Here is a 17,469-nt window from a genome sequence, read left to right on the forward strand (position 1 = left end):
AGATGTCTGTAATTGCTTGTACACCTCTCTAAAATATATTTTTTGGATTATACATCCTCTTTGATAGATTATATTTACAATGAGTGCACTGTTGTGTTTCCACACGCTTCATTCCTTTGCTCCTATATCCTTGGTGTGTTTTCCATTGTGCACTTGACATTTATAGTATTTTGAGTGGTACCCGCCTTTTGCTTGTATACAGAGTAATGCTTTGACACTTTGTCAGTTAGCAGATCCTTTGTGACTTTGCTTACGGTGGTTTCCATAGAATGATACAGTTGAAAGCCAAACTATATCTGGTCAAACAGAGGTAGATGAGAGGTGGAAGGGTAGAGGAAATTATATGTTTAGGAGTTTTTAGTCTAACAGGAGTAGTGAGATGAGGCAATAGATGACAAAGAGGATGGATAAGGAGGTAACCTGTCACAATTTATTTTCATTATAAAACCCCAGGATGAAGCTGTAGAACTTGATAACGTGCTCACACGTAGCTAATTTGTGGAAGATTTTGTTGCAGATTCTGATGCAGATCTGCAGCAGATTTCATCCTTTCAAAATCCGTGCCAAAATCCGCAGCCAGTCAGCAACATGTGAACGCACCCTTGGACATGTTTTTGTTAAATTGGCTGATATGTGTTTTAGCAGAAATTTACTTTTAATTAAGGACTCCCTCTCTCCACACTCTGATTTGACTAACAGCTCCCTTGGCTTCTGATTTAAGTTCTAGCAGCGCTAAAATCTTGTGGAACTTTGTGGCTCTATTGCCCTGTTAGAGAGGGACGGAGTAGAGCAAAGTCCATTAAACAGGACTGGGTGTACATAAAGGAGTGTTTCTGTGACTCAAAAGACTTTTGGTACCGCCAAGATGACTCCAGATTGACGTTTAATGTGTGCTAGAATAAAAATAACTTTTTGCACTAAAACATACAACAGTGATTTTAATAAAAATGTGTCTAAGAGGGTACCGGGTGTTTAGCATTTTAAGTGCACACACAAGGTTACGTGTAGTACTCCATGCTGGCTAACAGCCTGTTGGTCACATCCAGACTATTAGATCAGGTAGGCTGCCCAGCACCTCTATAAGATTATGTTTTTGATTATATCTTGTGAGCCTTTTTCTAACTGCCGTTCAAATATTACTATAATTGTACTAACTTGGCTGCACAGTGGTGACTATTGTTACTCGCATCAGCATATGCAGGTATTAGGTGGTCAGTACGATCACTTTTTTTTTGTACACAGCACCTCACCACTGTGAGTACACCCCACAACTACTGAAACCCCATTACCCCCAAAAATCACAGTCAGGCTGAAATCTGCAAAAACTATAAACATGGAGTGTTAATTGATATCCTAGCCAAACTACACAAGCTTGCAACCTGCTTGCAACCTGCTTGCAACATTTTTTGCGAGCCCCTACACTAAAATCAAAAGCAATTTGTTAGATAGGAAATCAAATTTACAGCTGATAAGATAAATATGCCAATAATCAATATGGCTTTGCAATAACCGATTGCTTAAATGTAATGAGCTTTGACGCATTCTTGTATAAATGTTATGTATTTTTTCTACTTCTTAATGTTTATGCATTGAAATTTCTTATGGCTAAGAGCCTGAAAATACTTTTAAAGGGGTTGCTGTGTCAAGTCATAAAGTTATTCGTTATCCTGTAGACAGGCTTTAACTGTATGATCGGTGGAGGTCCGACTGCTGGGACCTCCACTGATTCTGAGATTGGAGGTCTGGTTGGCCCTCAAGTGAATGGAGCGGAGGTCATTCAGACACACTGCCACATCATTTTTTTAATGACAGCACTAGAGATTGCCAATATGCTTGAACTATGCAATCTCCAGCGCTGTCATTGAAATTAATTAAGTGGGGCGTGCCTGCTTGACCTCCATTCACTTGGGAACTGACTGGGCCTCGTTCTCAGGATCTGAGGGTGTCCCAGCGGTTGGACCCCCACCAATCATAATGTTATCCCCTATCCACAGTATAGGGAATAACTTTATAACTTGGTACAACCCCTTTAAATACCCTCCATGGTGGGGGCTCATTAGATTCTTGCTCCTTGTGCGTGGGGGGTCTCCTTGCTGGCTCGCAATCTTCATCTCTTACTTATCGTTTCTTTGTAACTTTATTCTAAATAAACGTTGCTTTCCTTAATCTTATACCATGAAACCAGATTATTGGAAGCCTTCATAACACACCACAATATTTAACTGAAGAAGGCTAAAACATCAGTTTACTACAGGCTGAGGACAGTCTGTAATGTTATGCAAAAGAACTTCCAAATTTGAACATTTTGGCCAAAAAATAATATTAAAAGAATTTTAAAATTAGTATTGGTAACCTTACAGACCGTCGGGTTTAGGAGACAAACAAAGCACAAATCGGTCTAATCCATTCAGGACATATAACATTATCCTTTACATTCTTTGCAATTTATAGAAAGCCAGCACTGAGGATATGTAAGGTGACATGTCTCTTCTAAACACAAACAAAGATAATGAGAAGTACCTTGATATAATCAAAGTCAGTACTTTAGCCCATGTATGAAGAGAACATCCATCTTATTTTGCAAGGCTGAACACCCTTGTCTGCTCATCTGAGGCCACTGTGTACTATAAACCATAATAGAAGCTAGCTGCACATTATAAATCAATAGTCACTATTAGCGCATCCTACCTTCCCTATTACAATATATGACACCATCAAAGTGGAGAAGTAACCTCATCTCATGCAGCTAGACACCACAGTGATATTGCCTGGAGAAATGAGCACAAGTCTAACACAAGAGACATCTGTAGGTGGATTTAAAGAGCTTTTCAACATATAGCATTGCCATTGATAGACGAGCTTCACACAGATTTATGCTGCTGACTTCTTCCATGATGACAAAGAAAAAGCAGCAATAAAATAGAAAAAGGAAAAATAACCCTGTATAACAATAGTCAGAGGTTTCTAATAGTTCTGATATTGATGGCCTATCCTTAGGATGGGCTGTCAATATCAGCTTGGTGGAGGTCTGACTCTTAGTACCTCTGTGATTAGTTGATTGAAAAATGGGGTCATGGTGAGCACTGCAACCTCTTCATTGTTTGCTGGTCACAGCTCTGTACATTCTGTGGCAGTTGTGCTTGGTACTGCAGCTTAGTCCCATTAAAGTGAATGGAACTGAATTGCAATACCAGGCATAACCGATACCAAATGTATGTAGCTGTACCTGGTAAACAATTAGGGCTCCTGCCCACGGATTTATGCCGTGGGAATCCCACGGGGATAAACAAAAAAGTCCCCACTGGAGATCGCGTAAAAACGGCGTTTTTCCGTGATTTCCATTAATACTATATTAATGATGACCTCTCGCCGCGGAAAAATGCAGTAAAATAGAATATACCATGATTTTTTTCCCTGCAGTGTTAATCCGCGTCAGAATCCCGCATGTGAGGACTGAGCTATTAGGTTCAATAGAACCTAATAGCTGCGTTATTCCGCCATGGATTTACACTGTGGGGAACACGGCATAAATCCGTCCGTGGGCATTAGCCCTTAAGAGGCTGCATTGCTCTCCTGAGCAAGTGCCACGACTTCTTCAATCCGGGAAGGGTGAGGGGGAGAGTTGGGCCTCCACCAATCTAATATTGCTACCCTATCCTAAAGAAAGGCTGTCAACATTAAAGCCCCAAAAATCCTTTTTTAACATTCCTCATAAAATAGGAGTACTTACTGGTTTAAAGTTGGCGTATATGATGTCTTGTCCTCATCAATGATAGTGACCATTAAAGTAATAAGGTTTGGCCAGAAATCCAAATTTTTTATCGTTGGACCTTGTTCTTCACGTGGAATATCCTGTTTCTTACCCTGTAAAATATTAAAAACACATAGTATCTTAAATTATGTCATATAAGTCATATAAGAACAGGTGAGTTGTATTCTGCTGATTGTCATTTTAATATGTGAAAATAAAGTATTCTGTTTTATTGCTCATTGCTGGATTTCACACTTTTTCTAGTATCTAAGGCGCATCATTAAAAAGAGAATGTCAAACTAATATTTACACTAGATCAATCTAATTCATATTTAAATGCCAAAAAAAAGTTTTATTGGCAGGTCCAAATAAACATTAGCATTGTCAAAGCAAGTGGGAAATAAAGGTACATTTACTCAGGATGACTGTCAGGTGCACAAGCCGTCCCAGCGACTATCACTCCTATGCTTTTACACAGGAGCAATAGTCTATCAAAGAATGGAGGTGGAGCGGGCTGGAGATCACCTCTGGCCAACTGCGACTCCTGTTTACACTGAACGAGAAGCTACTCAGTAGTCCTGCAATTGCAGTGAGCTGAAAATGAATGACTTCTCACTCAGTGCCCTGTCAGGAGCCATATGCACAGGGGCCAACAGTCACCTGTAATCACTCGGTGCATGTAAAGGTACCTTAAACAAATGAGGGATAGGAACAAATTGAGGATAGTTGCTATAGAAGTTGATGGTATGTCATGTTCATCTCAGTCTGTGGCATACATTAACACACTGTGCTGTGTTTCTACTGTATGGCCAATGCTTGCTGTTTTCTTCATCCAGCAGGATGTATAATTTCTCTTACTACTATATGAAGCTGGAGGCATTGCTGCAGGAAGAGGACCTCACCCTTCAAGGTCCCTTGATTGCAGTGTTGGCACAGTTTGCTTTCCTGGGCTTGTAGGTCAGTCTATGTTGCCCTGATTCAATGACCAGGCTAGAAACACTCAATCTGTACCATCTCAGGATTTGTACGTCTCTGGGGTTTGGCATCTATCTATCTAATCTATCCTATATATCTATCTCAACCAAAAGCAGGACTGTGCCTAGTTAGAGGAGTCCCAGTGTCATGACCACGATCCAAGACCTTGAAATATTCCAAAACCATGTGGCACATCCAAGTCTGGTAAAATAATGACCTATGTATTTATTCACCCACAGGCCCTTACACCAGGGTCATCTTTACATCTCAAAAGAACACCAATGTGAGGGCTGAAATGTTGCATCTATGGGTGATAAATACACTGATTATATTTACCAAACTTCGATATTTCAAAACTACACGGCACATCCATCTATTGGTCTCAAAATCATTTTTTCAAGCAATAATTTGGGCAATAATCACCCCGTCTGATGGTATCTTTACTCGGTTGTCAACACAGACTCTCCATTGTCATACTGTGGTCAGAGTTAAGATCCATTTACACGGGACAAATATCGGGCAAACGATGCCCGACACTCGTCCCTGTGTATCCGCGCTCCTGTGCTGTCAGACAGGAGCTAGCAGAGCTGTCTTGCTCACGGAGTGGCCAGCAGGGAGGCAGTCCAGGAGATTTCTCTACTCTCGCTCCCCCGCCCCTCTCCAGTGACATAACACAGCAGCCGTTCACTACTGAACAGCAGCTGTTTAACCCTTTCCAATCCAATTTCTATCCTGGTTTTACTAGGGGGCTTACTCTTTTTCTGCTGTTATACAACGGCACTATCTGCTGGCTAAAGCCAGTACTGCATGAGGTGACACGTTGGATAGGCTCCGACAGCAGAGAGGCTCGGAACATACAGTAAGAGAACCCCAACTGATGTCCTCCAACATCGGAGCTGTACAGCCTTAAATCATAATGTCTTCAGAGGTCAGACAGTGGATTGGAAAGGGTTAAACTGAATGATGAGCTCATCGCTGATCTTTTATGCTGCATAAAGGGCTTATTGACATCTTCCAGAAGGGTAAGGTATTTTCTGCAAGGCTAAGAATTGCACAGTAAATTGTACCACAAATTGTTGCGGTTCCACAGCTATGACAGCACAATTGAAGCTCATTAAAACTGCTAAACCCTAGGAATTTGCGTTAGAATCATGTGCCGTTTTCTGCTGTACAGTCCTCAGCCACAAGGCAAGACCCACACCATATCAATGGACACGTACAAAGGGATCATTTATATCTTAGTCAAAAATTGCTGTGTGCAATCACTCATAATATACCTACCGTGTTTCCCCGAAAGTAAGACAGTGTCTTACTTTCTTTTTATCCCCAAAAGCCAGACTATGTCTTACTTTCGGGGTATGTCTTATAATAAAAAAAAATCATTACTCACCTCCCCCGGCGTTCTGTCGCGCTCCGGCAGGATGTCGCTCGCTCCTCGTCCCCGGCGCAGCATTGCTTTCTGAATGCGGGGCTTGAAATCCCCGCCTCCAGAAAGCTAATACACACGCCGTCAGCCAGTTACAGCCATTCAATGACAGCATTGAATGGCTGTGATTGGCTGAAGGCGCACGTGGCTTCAGCCAATCACACTATTCAATGACATCATTGAATGGGTGTGATTGGCTGAAGCCACGTGCGCCTTCAGCCAATCACAGCCATTCAATGATGTCATTGAATAGTGTGATTGGCTGAAGCCACGTGCGCCTTCAGCCAATCACAGCCATTCAATGATGTCATTGAATAGTGTGATTGGCCGAAGCCACGTGCGCCTTCAGCCAATCACAGCCATTCTGTAACTGGCTGACGGCGTGTGTATTAGCTTTCTGGAGGCGGGGATTTCAAGCCCCCGCATTCAGAAAGCAATGCTGTGCCGGGGACGAGGAGCGAGCGACATCCTGCCGGAGCGCGACAGAACGCCGGGGGAGGTGAGTAATGATTTTTTTTTTCTACGGTATGTCTTACTTTCGGGGTACGGCTTACATTGGCCGACCCCCCTGACACCCCCGATACGTCTTACAATCGGGGGTGTCTTACTATCGGGGAAACACTGTATTTGCAATCACAATAATTGGATCTTCTGAATCTTACAATAGACATCCAGAATTCTTAGCTACAATAGTACTAAGTGTAATGTAACATAGAATGCAGCAGGAGGTATATTTCCTCCCATTAGTGCAAAAGTCAGTCCATTATTTCACATGACAAGCAATTTAAAAGGTTACCGATCACAATAACATGTTTCATTGACTTGGACAGGACTATTGTTTCCTAGTTAAAATTATCAATATTTCAAAGCTCATTTAACATAATATTGTACCTAGCTCACATACTGACCCTTAAAGTGTGTCTGCAGCTATTATTTCAAAATTCTATGTAGAAATGTGCCTCAGGGTGCACTATTATACCATTAGATATTTTAAAAGGTTTTCTTTGCCATATTTTATATCCATTGCCTCTCAAACAATGCTTTTCATTATAAAAATACAGACTTTTGAAAACAGCAATTTTCTTAAAGAAATTCTTGAGATTGAGGGGGCCTTCATACTAGCGAGAAAATCGTGCGATTATCTCACGATGCGAGTGAGTGAAAATGCATGATTATAAAACCAATGATTTTCAATGGTTTCATTCTCATTTGTGACGTTTTAACTCCTGCGATGCTGCGTGAAAAAAAAAATTGCAGCATCTTCTTACTTTTTGCAACATGGCCAATTATTTTCAATGGCGCCCGCAGTGCCGGCCCTGTTGAAAACAATGGGAGAACATTAGGGTCCCCTGCTGCGGCTGTGACAGCCGTGGCAGGGAATTCCTTCATCCCCATGAGGAATCCCTTCAGAAGCTTCGAGGAAATCCCTATAGCTGTGGCAGGGGTCAATGGATTCCCCACAAGGATGAAGAGATTCCCCACAGTGATGCGAGGCTGTTTTCACATGAAAGCGCCTCGTATCCACAGGTTTCACATGGATTGCAAGGGCGATTTCGGGCCATGAATTACGGCCCGATATTGCCCTCACCAGTATAAAGCAGCCCTGAGAATCAGTTTCATATATGATTGGGGTCAATTCTGCAACATGTGCATATATTTAAGCAAGCCACATTCAGATAAATGGGACGGTCACAGAACAACCACTTTTTATATATGACTTACAAATGATTGAATGATGATTTTTATGTCTACATACAATGAACGATAAGTGAACGAATTATCATTCATCATTCAATCACTGGCATTGTTTATCTTTCATATTCACGTGATCAAATTATTTTATGGAACGGTAATCGTTCAGTGTAAAAAGGTCCTAAGCTACAAACAGAAAAGCAAACAAGCTGCAAGGCAAGGACTGGACTAGGAAACGACAGGAACAAACTATACTGAAGAAATCAAAGCTGGGCAAGAAACAAAACACTAGAAGCAAACAAGGAATCTAGGCTAAAAAGAACATACTAGAAGCAAACAAGGAATACTGAATTTAAAAACACATAGCTTACGATATAACCATCAAAACATTACACAAGCCAGGAATATTAAAAGAGAGAATAACCAATAAGGAATTCCTCCCAATTGAGGCTAAGATGCAACAGTGTGGTCAGCTGACTCTCTAATGGATCAACTGTGGCACCAGCAACAAACTAGCAGGCAGGGGATGTCAATACAGCAGGAGAACTTCTGATGTTCATAACACCAATAAACTGCTGATTATTTGTTTCCCTTGATGCTCAATGTAGCAGATTTGTTAATGTGGTCTCATAGTTAAACTTAGACAAGGCAGTTGGAAGATACACCTAATTTATCATATTGATGCACGCTGTGTGATAAATTCCGCACATTACTTACTTACTTTTTTTCACATCACCTCTTTTGTGATATATTTCAGATCATTTTTTAAGCCAAAAACGGACATGAGATTAACAAATCTGGTACATTTTTCGATTTGACAAGGCCTTTTGAAAAGTGTCTAACAAGGTGCAAAAAGTGTCCACAACACTACACCAGGTTTTTGGCACATTTAAAGCCAGAATTCTGGAGCAATTAAATTAGCAAATCTATCCCAAGGTCTCTAAGTCAACATTGATGTACATGATAACTAGCTGAGGTACATTCTTTGCAACAATTATAGTTGAGAACTATGTATGTGCATATTATTCTTTTATTTAGATTTTGGTTACTGGAGAAAAGGGGATGGATGAAAAGGGGTGAGATCGGGGCAGGATGGAAATCTGCTTTATTGTGGTTTTAACACTAAAAGTTTCAATGAAAACAATTAAAAACCTTTGAGAGAGTTTGCATTCCTAGCAATTATGTTGCATGTGGGCTGTCGGTGTGGGAGTGCTTTCTGTTTTAGGCATAGTCCAAAATGGCACAACATAGCATACAAAAGATTGATAAATATGTGAGGAGGAAAGGGGAGCACATTTGTATGCTTGCTTGTTGATGAAAGACAGCTCTCCATAGCCATAATTGATGGTATTATTCTGCCTCCAGGAAAAGCAGCTCTAGTGAACAAACTTTTTGTATGAAAATTAAAATAATTGCTGTACCAACATGAAAGCAGCATACTAGCACCCCTCCCCCCCCTGCTCCCCAGCTGGTCTACAATGTTGGCTGCATTATGACACAGGGACAGATAATCACCCAATGAAATGATCCAATGATTGGCTGCAGTGGTGAAATGACCCCCTGTGTCAGTGGCATTATCACTGGCTCCTTGCACATAGGAGTGAAGACCAGTGAACAAGGCATAGGAGTGAGGGATGAGACTATGGCTTCCTTTATGTTGGTACATTATGGTGGGCAACGTTTTAAAAAAAATTGCCCCTGGATAACTGCAAAAGTTTTTGAATGTTCAAATCTATATATATATAAAGACGAAAGCCCTCACTGACTCACTGACTGACTGACTCACTGACTCACTGACTGACTCACTGACTGACTCGCCAAAAGTTCTCCAACTTCCCGATGTCGTAGAAACATGAAATTTGGCAGAAGCATAGATTATCTCCAAAATAGGAAAAGAAATTGGGTCCCAACTCAATTATTCAATTCTAGCGCAAAAGAATTGGCGTCGAAATTTTACGTACATAATCTAAATCTCTCACTTCCCAATGTCATAGAAACTTAAAATTTGTCAGGAGCACTGAAAATGTCATAAATAGGAAAAGTTAATCGGTCCCAACTCGATTGTTCAATTCTATGCGCAACAGAATTAGCGTCCAAATTTTACGTACGGAATGTAATTTTCTCACTTTCTGGTGTCATAGAAACGTGAAATTTGGCACGAGCATTAATTATGTCATAAATAGGAAAAGCTAATGGGTCCCAACTCGATTGTTCAATTCTATGCACAAAAGAATTAGCGTCCAAATTTTACGTACGGAATGTAATTTTCTTACTTTCCGGTGTCATAGAAACGTGAAATTTGGCAGTAGCATTGATTATGTCATAAATAGGAAAAGTTAATGGGTCCCAACTCGATTATTCAATTGTAAGCGCCTAAGAATTAGCGCCCAAATTTTATGTACAGAATGTAATTTTCTCATTTTCCGGTGTCATAGAAACGTGAAATTTGGCACGAGCATTGATTATGTCATAAATAGGAAAAGCTAATGGGTCCCAAATCGATTATTCAATTCTATGCGCAAAAGAATTAGCGTCCAAATTTCACGTACGGAATGTAATTTTCTCACTTTCCAGTGTCATAGAAACGTGAAATTTGGTACGAGCATTGATTATGTCATAAATAGGAAAAGCTAATGGGTCCCAACTCGATTATTCAATTCTATGCGCAAAATAATTAGCGTCGAAATCTTACGTATGGAATCTAATTCTCTCACTTCCCAAAGTCATAGAAACATGAAATTTGCCATAAGCATTGAATATGTCATATATAGGAAAAGCTAATGGGTCCCAACTCGATTATTCAATTCTAAGTGCAAAAGAATTAGCGTCCAAATTTTACGTATGAAATCTAATTATCTCACTTCCTGATGTCATTTTATATAAAGGAAATGTCGCATGGTTACCTCTCGTGGTGTTCCCTGGGTAACGCAGAGAACTATGCAAAATGGTGAACATATGTTTTTCCGGTATCTCTAAAGTAACCACGACTTCATAAGATTTTCCGTGTGAACACCAGATAAACACCAGTACCAAATTAACTCTGGCGAAGCCGGGTATATCAGCTAGTACTGTATATGAGGCTGGTAAGTCATCTACTAAAATTTTTGGATATCTATGCTCTTTATTGGTTAAACTGAGGGAATTCAGATATTGTATTAAATAGGAATCTGCCTAAAAGGGGTATGCCAGAGACTTAAGGTTGAGTTACAACCACCTTGTACTTCCTGGTTCTTGCCGACCAGGACATAGGACTGATGCAGTCAATCACTGGCTATAGAAGGTCACTACTGTTGCTGCAGGAGTCACGGGTCCTAGTAAGCAACAACCAGGAAGTACAGAATAGTGAGACAATTTTAAATCTCCAAAGTACCGCTTTAATAAGATATTTTAAAAGGGGTTGTAAACTCATATAGCCCATTCAAAACGTTGTTAAGTTGAAATAAACTGATTTACTTATAGATATTGGACAAAAAGCTGGCAAAAACAACAACAACAGAAATGGATGCATGTTATATACAAAAGAAAGAGGAGAGGCTTACATAATGAGAGCAGGGTCCCTGGTTCTTGCAATTGGTGGTAGTCAGCAGTCAGACCCCCAACAATCTAACATTTCTTTTATCCAATAAAGAACCACTCAGGTATATTTTTTGTTCAGTCATGATGTAGTTAGCTCCCCAATATATATAAATAGACTAGTGATATATTGTTTAGTTATTTCTTTCTATCTGAAACTTCCCCTCAGGTGGGTCATGTGATCTCATTCGGACTAGCTGAAGTTTACTTTGTTCCTTTCTAAAAGTCATTTTTTAAGTCAGCATAATACCTGTGTGATAGACCCTACCACACAAGCTCTTTAGAGGGGAACACAAACTTCTCTTAGCATTGATGATGAGAGGCTCCTGTCAGACGGTTACAATTAAGGAGATGACAGTTCAGCCTCTGACTGTATATTTATGGTTTGTAGCTTATATAGGTGAATATGGAAGGCAGGCAGAGACCAGCTGCCCATGTGATGTTGTACAGATGTTTTGTGACATTGAAAGAACAGTGAAAGAAAAATCAAGGAGAAATCTCAGCAACAAGTTGGTGCCTGATAAGTATCAGACAGGAGGCTGAAGAAGTGAGTGCAATATATATATATATATATATATATAGGAGACCTCCAGAGTGACAATTAGGTGATGGGCAGAGAATATATGTTTTCACCAGACTGGTCCTTTAAGTATTTTTAATAATATTCAGCATTTTTGCACATGATAATTCGATTGACAATTCAACATATTATCAATTAGGTCAGTGAAGGGCATATAAAGCTGTAACAACCCTGATTGATATTTTAACGTTTAGTGGATGTCCATGTCATTTATTGGTTAAGTTGGGAGAAAACTGAACTTTTATTAAGCAGAGACATGCAATAGGCAATTTAAAAATAGGTTTTATCCTCATATAGCCCCTTTAAAACCTTAAAAAGCTGAATTAAATTTATTTTTCGAGTTACTTATAGATTTTGAACAAAGAAATTCCCAAAAGTAGCGAATAACAAAACAATAGTAGACATACATGATTGAATCTTGTGAACAAAAGCATGAGAGGAGAGGCTTGCAAAAAAGCAATATTCCCAATAAAACAGATTGAGTCAATAAAACAGTGTGACTGACAGCTTGCCTCCGCTCACACAAACTGAGGCCTGTCAAGGAGACAAGATTATTTTAACACCAGGGTGATCTTCAAGATCAGCACTGTGAGACTGAGAGCTTTCATTACTTGGCTATGCATGTTAAATAGCAGATGAGATTTATTTTCAGTACCCTTTCTGCAAGGTTGTTTCCACTATTTCTTTCAAGATGAATTTCATTGTATCCTGCCTGCCATTCACTTCACTGCAGATATTTGGGAGGTCAGTCTGGAGGACCTCAGCTTCTTGCTATATAAGGAAACTCAAATTCCATTCTCTGCTTGCTTATTGGTATAGAGCCTTTATGTCATGCACCTGAGCAAGAGGCTTTGAACCAGCATGAATATACTACTGAACAGTATAATTTGCTTTAAAGGGATAAACGCAGTAATCCTATAGAGGACAATGGTAAAAATCCTGGAACCACGGGCGTTTTTGATTAGTTCAGTAGATGTACAGTATAGAACAGGGATCCTTAACCCGTTATATCTTGTGAGCTACATTCAGCTTTTACTGATGGGTGGGAGCCAAATTCAAGTCAAATATGGTAAGTTATTAAACACAGAGAAACAAAGAATCAGGAAATTTCAATTTTCAAGGACTGTGACTCTAACAAGGGGGCATCCTCTACGCCTAGAAACAAAGACTTCTTACACCAACAAGTTGTCTGAAAAGTTAGGTACACTGTAATTCATACAGTTTTAATATTTCTTCATAAATTCAAGAAAGCAACAATTGACTGCCTCAATCTGTATTACAAGACGCACAAAGTCTGCCTTGTGAACTGTGAGCTCTGGCAGTAGAATGTGTTCACACTCTGTTACATACATTCTACTCCATGGAATTTTGTATGTGGCCACCATTGCTGGGATAGTTTGACACCCGTGTAATGAAAATTTCATATCAGAGTGTGCTCCTATTTGGTCTGTGGTATGTGTATACTGTTGTGGAAACACTCTGCTGAATGAAACATGTACATACTTCTGTAGGTCAGAAAGGTTATTGTTTCCCCTTAAGGGGAGCACCTAGAAGGTGAGTGAAGAGACTTATCTGGCCATCCATGCTCCTCTGGGAAATATGCAAATAAGAAAGATGGAACAATACCTCTGCAGCGCCACCTATTGGTAGGCAACATTCCTGCAAGTCAATGTCAGACTCTTTATACAAGCCCTATAACACTGACTGGGAATTGAAAACCAGTTAGTGTTAAAAGGCTTGTGTAGCGATCCGGTTGAGATTTGGAGTGTCTTGCTGTAACCGTTGTGGATGGGTAGTGTTGTCGGGGAATCAAGAGATCGTACATGGGTAGGTATCAGTTTGCGGTACAGAAGAGCAGGCGGGTAGCCTAATCTAGGAAGCAAGAGATCAGTACACAGGTAGGTATGTCAGGTACCAGTATGGAGGAGCGGCAGGTGGAAGAGCTTGACTACTGGCTGGGAGTACAATAATCTCGTAAGGCACTGGAGGAAGGGCCAGGCTTTCATAGGAAGTCCAATTAAGGAACAGGGTAAAGCCAATCTGGAACCAGGAGTAGGAGCTAGGGATAAGAAGAAGGTTCTGCAGGAGAGCTATCCAAAGGGCTGAATAGCTCAGCAGGTAGAGCCGCTGCCTGGAGTACAGGAGCTCCTGGGTTTGAGTCCTGACAGCTTGTATAAAGAGTCTAACATTGACTTGCAGGAATGCTGCCTTCCAATAGGTTGCACTGCTGTTCCATCTTCCTTATTTGCATACTTTTGTAAGGATGTTCCAACATAAAAAAATAACCAATAAGTTATGTATAGTACAGTTTACTTTGAAAAAATGGTGCTTGTGAGTATTTAAAATAAAATGGATGTAAATGCAATACAAGACCTTGCTATAACAAATGTCATTCATATATACTTTAATGCAATGGTAACCTAGCTATATGCTCTATTCTGTTCAAGAATAATTGGCGTTAATTAACAGAAAGGTAATACTGGATCATTATATGTAGCCATCTGTTCCTTCAGCACTCTTTAACATAAAAGCATTGGAAAAATGCTGACATACAGCACAAATGTCGCTCTTGATTGATAATGATTTCAAAGCTGTCAGCAATGGCTTTGTTATGGCATACTTGGGTGATTATTTGCTTCTTTAGACCATACAGTTTTCATACACAAAAATAAAAAGAATATCGTTAATTACAAGTCAAGGGAGGAAGTACTGAATGGGAAGAGAGAAACAAAAGGTAGGAGGTAATCACCCACATGGTGTGAAATTCATTGAAATAGAAAAGCGATTAGCACGAACGTATAAATACATCAATATGGCAGATCTTTACTTGAAAACTAAAAATATAGATGTTTCTTTACGCTCAAAATATAGGACTATCATACAATAGAGAAAAGTGGCAGGCTCAAACATTTCCTAGCTTAGAACACCCCACAGTAAGGCCTCATGCCCATGGGGAAAATCAGGCCCGTCGCGGATTCTATATCTAGAATCCATAGCGGGTCCCTCCTGCCCCGCGGACATGATGCCTAAAAATAAGAATAAACTCACTTGCTCCGGACGATGCGTGTCTCCCCTTCTTCGCGGCCGGATCTTCTTCCTTAGGCCCGGCGAATGTGCTCGGCATCAGCCGGGCCGAAGAAAGAAGATCCGGCCGCGAAGAAGGGAAGAACCGCATCGCCCGGAGCAAGTGAGTTTAATTCTGGTACGGGTCTCCCGTATGGATCCGGACGGTTTCCATAGGCTTCAATAGAAGCCTGCGGAGGCCGTCCCCGCATGTCCGGATTTTTTCCTGCACGCGGGTCCCGTGCCTGCAGGGAAAAATGACATCCGCAGGCATTTAACTATCTGCGGGTGTCTAATGCATCCCTATGGGGCGCGGATCCGCGTGCGGGAAAAACGCTTCGGATTTTAATTCTTAATTTCCCCGTGGACATGAGGCCTAAGAACTTTCCATTTGATTTCCTCAAATTAGAGCCTTGGCACTTGTCACTTTTTTTTAGCCCACTGGGAAGTCCCGCAGTAGTTTGGGTAATGTCCATAGCAAAGTAGTCGCAAAAACGTACTGTGCAGATTTTCAATACTTTCGCACAATGCTTTACCAAGAATTACATAGACTAGTGTAGCCAAATCACATCTATGTGAAGCTAATATTATACAGATCACTGCGAAATGTCAGCAGGATGCTGGGGAGCAACTTAAGTGGATCTAATGCAAAAAAGGCCCGGGAGAGGCTACAGACTGTGCTTATGAACCTGAATTCTTGCCAAAGGCAACCTGCAAACATCCACAGTCAAGGGGAATCAGCCTGCAAGTAATTCAGTGACAGCAGCAGAATGCACAGGGTGAAAAAGATTAACAATTTGGATTTTTGCTAGGCCATGCTTTATTAGGTTATTGTTGTCATAAGTCTGCATCATGGATTGTATGGTACAAACAAATCTTCACGCAAGTCTGCCATATGCGGGTGGATTTGTATTGCGGATTCTGCGATCGCTCTCTGCACGGGCGATCCGTGGTATAACGCAGGCGCTGAAAAGTATGCATTTTCACTTTTGAGTTCACACTTACATATGCGAATTGCGTATTCTGTGAGCAAAAGAAAAATTGCAGAATGCTCTGTTTTGCTGCAGAATCAACGTGGACAGCCTCCATTGATGCCCATATGCAATTAACTGTGGGTATGGACTGTGGGTATTCGCGTCAAAAGTAAGCAACGACGCGGGCAATACAAATTACCAAACAAAAACTGTACTGTGCATGACCGCCTGCGAGCCTCCACAGTCATGCACAATACCATAAAATACCGAATGCAGGGTCACTGGCCGGACTCACAGCCGGAATCCGCTGCGGGCCTCCCGCATGTGGAATCCAGTCCACCTGTGTAATAGCTTGGCCTATGAGTTCCACATAGTTCGTTCCTACAAATAACTTAATTTAGTTAAGGCTCTTTTATACGGTGCAATGGGTATGAACATTTGCCTGAGTGTGTGTCTGTGCCAATGTTCATTTGCCCAATCATCGGCCCGGCTGAATACGGGTGCTCAACAAATGATCACTCGTCGGCTCATTGGATCTTTTATGTCAGCATAAAAATAACTGCTATGTAAATGGGGATATGCCATCACATTTAGAGACTACTGAACATGTTAATGATTGCTTGTCCCTTTTCCAGCAATCCTCTGCTCATGTGAATGGTACAAAGAACGCCAATCTAAGTACTATTGTGTAAGAAAATTGGCTGGGTAAAAGTGCCCTTAACCCCTTCCGGAACACATAGCAATATATATATATATATATATATATATATATATATATATATGTCATGAGGTGCCGATGGGTTGTCATGGCAGCGCAGGGCCTTCTAAAGGCCCCCAGGATTACCCAATATCTCTGACTATTAAGATAGCCTTTGGCGTGCCTTAATACAATACCAGCACAAATATGCTGTCTATAAGAGTCAGATTCACCAAAATAACGCGTAAATTAACCGCATAGTGAAAACACAATGCCAAAATTTTTTGTCACGCTGTCTCCAAGAAAAAAAAAAGATCAAAAAGTGATATGTACTCCAAAATGGTACTAACAGAAACTACAGGCCCTCACAAGACCCCATCAATGGAAAGATAAAGTTATAGTGATAAGAACATGGCAACAACAAAACAAGATTTTTTTTTAAAGTAGTACAGTAAAGAAAAAAACGAAATAAATATGGAATCGTCATAATCCTACTGACCCACAGAATAAAGTTATGTCATTTTTGTCACAGTGTGTATACTGTAAAAACAATACCCCCATAGATGGTGAACTTGCATTTTTTTCCATTACACTGTACTCCTATTTTTTTTTTAGTTTTTCGGTACATTATATGGTACATTAAGTAGTACCATTAAAAAACACAACTTGGCCCACAAGAAAACAAGTTCTCAGTCAGCTATATCAATAAAATAAGAGAGTTATGATTTTTTGATACTG

At 40.5% G+C, this 17,469-nt stretch overlaps 1 protein-coding gene across 2 annotated transcripts in view; it reads right to left on the bottom strand.

The window, feature by feature from the left end:
- Positions 1-17,469, bottom strand: part of UNC13C (unc-13 homolog C) — a 457,400-nt gene that overhangs the window by 164,095 nt on the left and 275,836 nt on the right. For both annotated transcript variants that reach the window (XM_066592576.1, XM_066592575.1), the window contains one exon: positions 3,731-3,864. In XM_066592576.1, the coding sequence (XP_066448673.1) occupies positions 3,731-3,864 (134 nt within the window). The remainder of the gene's footprint in view (positions 1-3,730; positions 3,865-17,469) is intronic.

The sequence above is a fragment of the Eleutherodactylus coqui genome, chromosome 2 (genome assembly GCF_035609145.1).
Source record: "Eleutherodactylus coqui strain aEleCoq1 chromosome 2, aEleCoq1.hap1, whole genome shotgun sequence".
Taxonomy (NCBI): domain Eukaryota; kingdom Metazoa; phylum Chordata; class Amphibia; order Anura; family Eleutherodactylidae; genus Eleutherodactylus; species Eleutherodactylus coqui.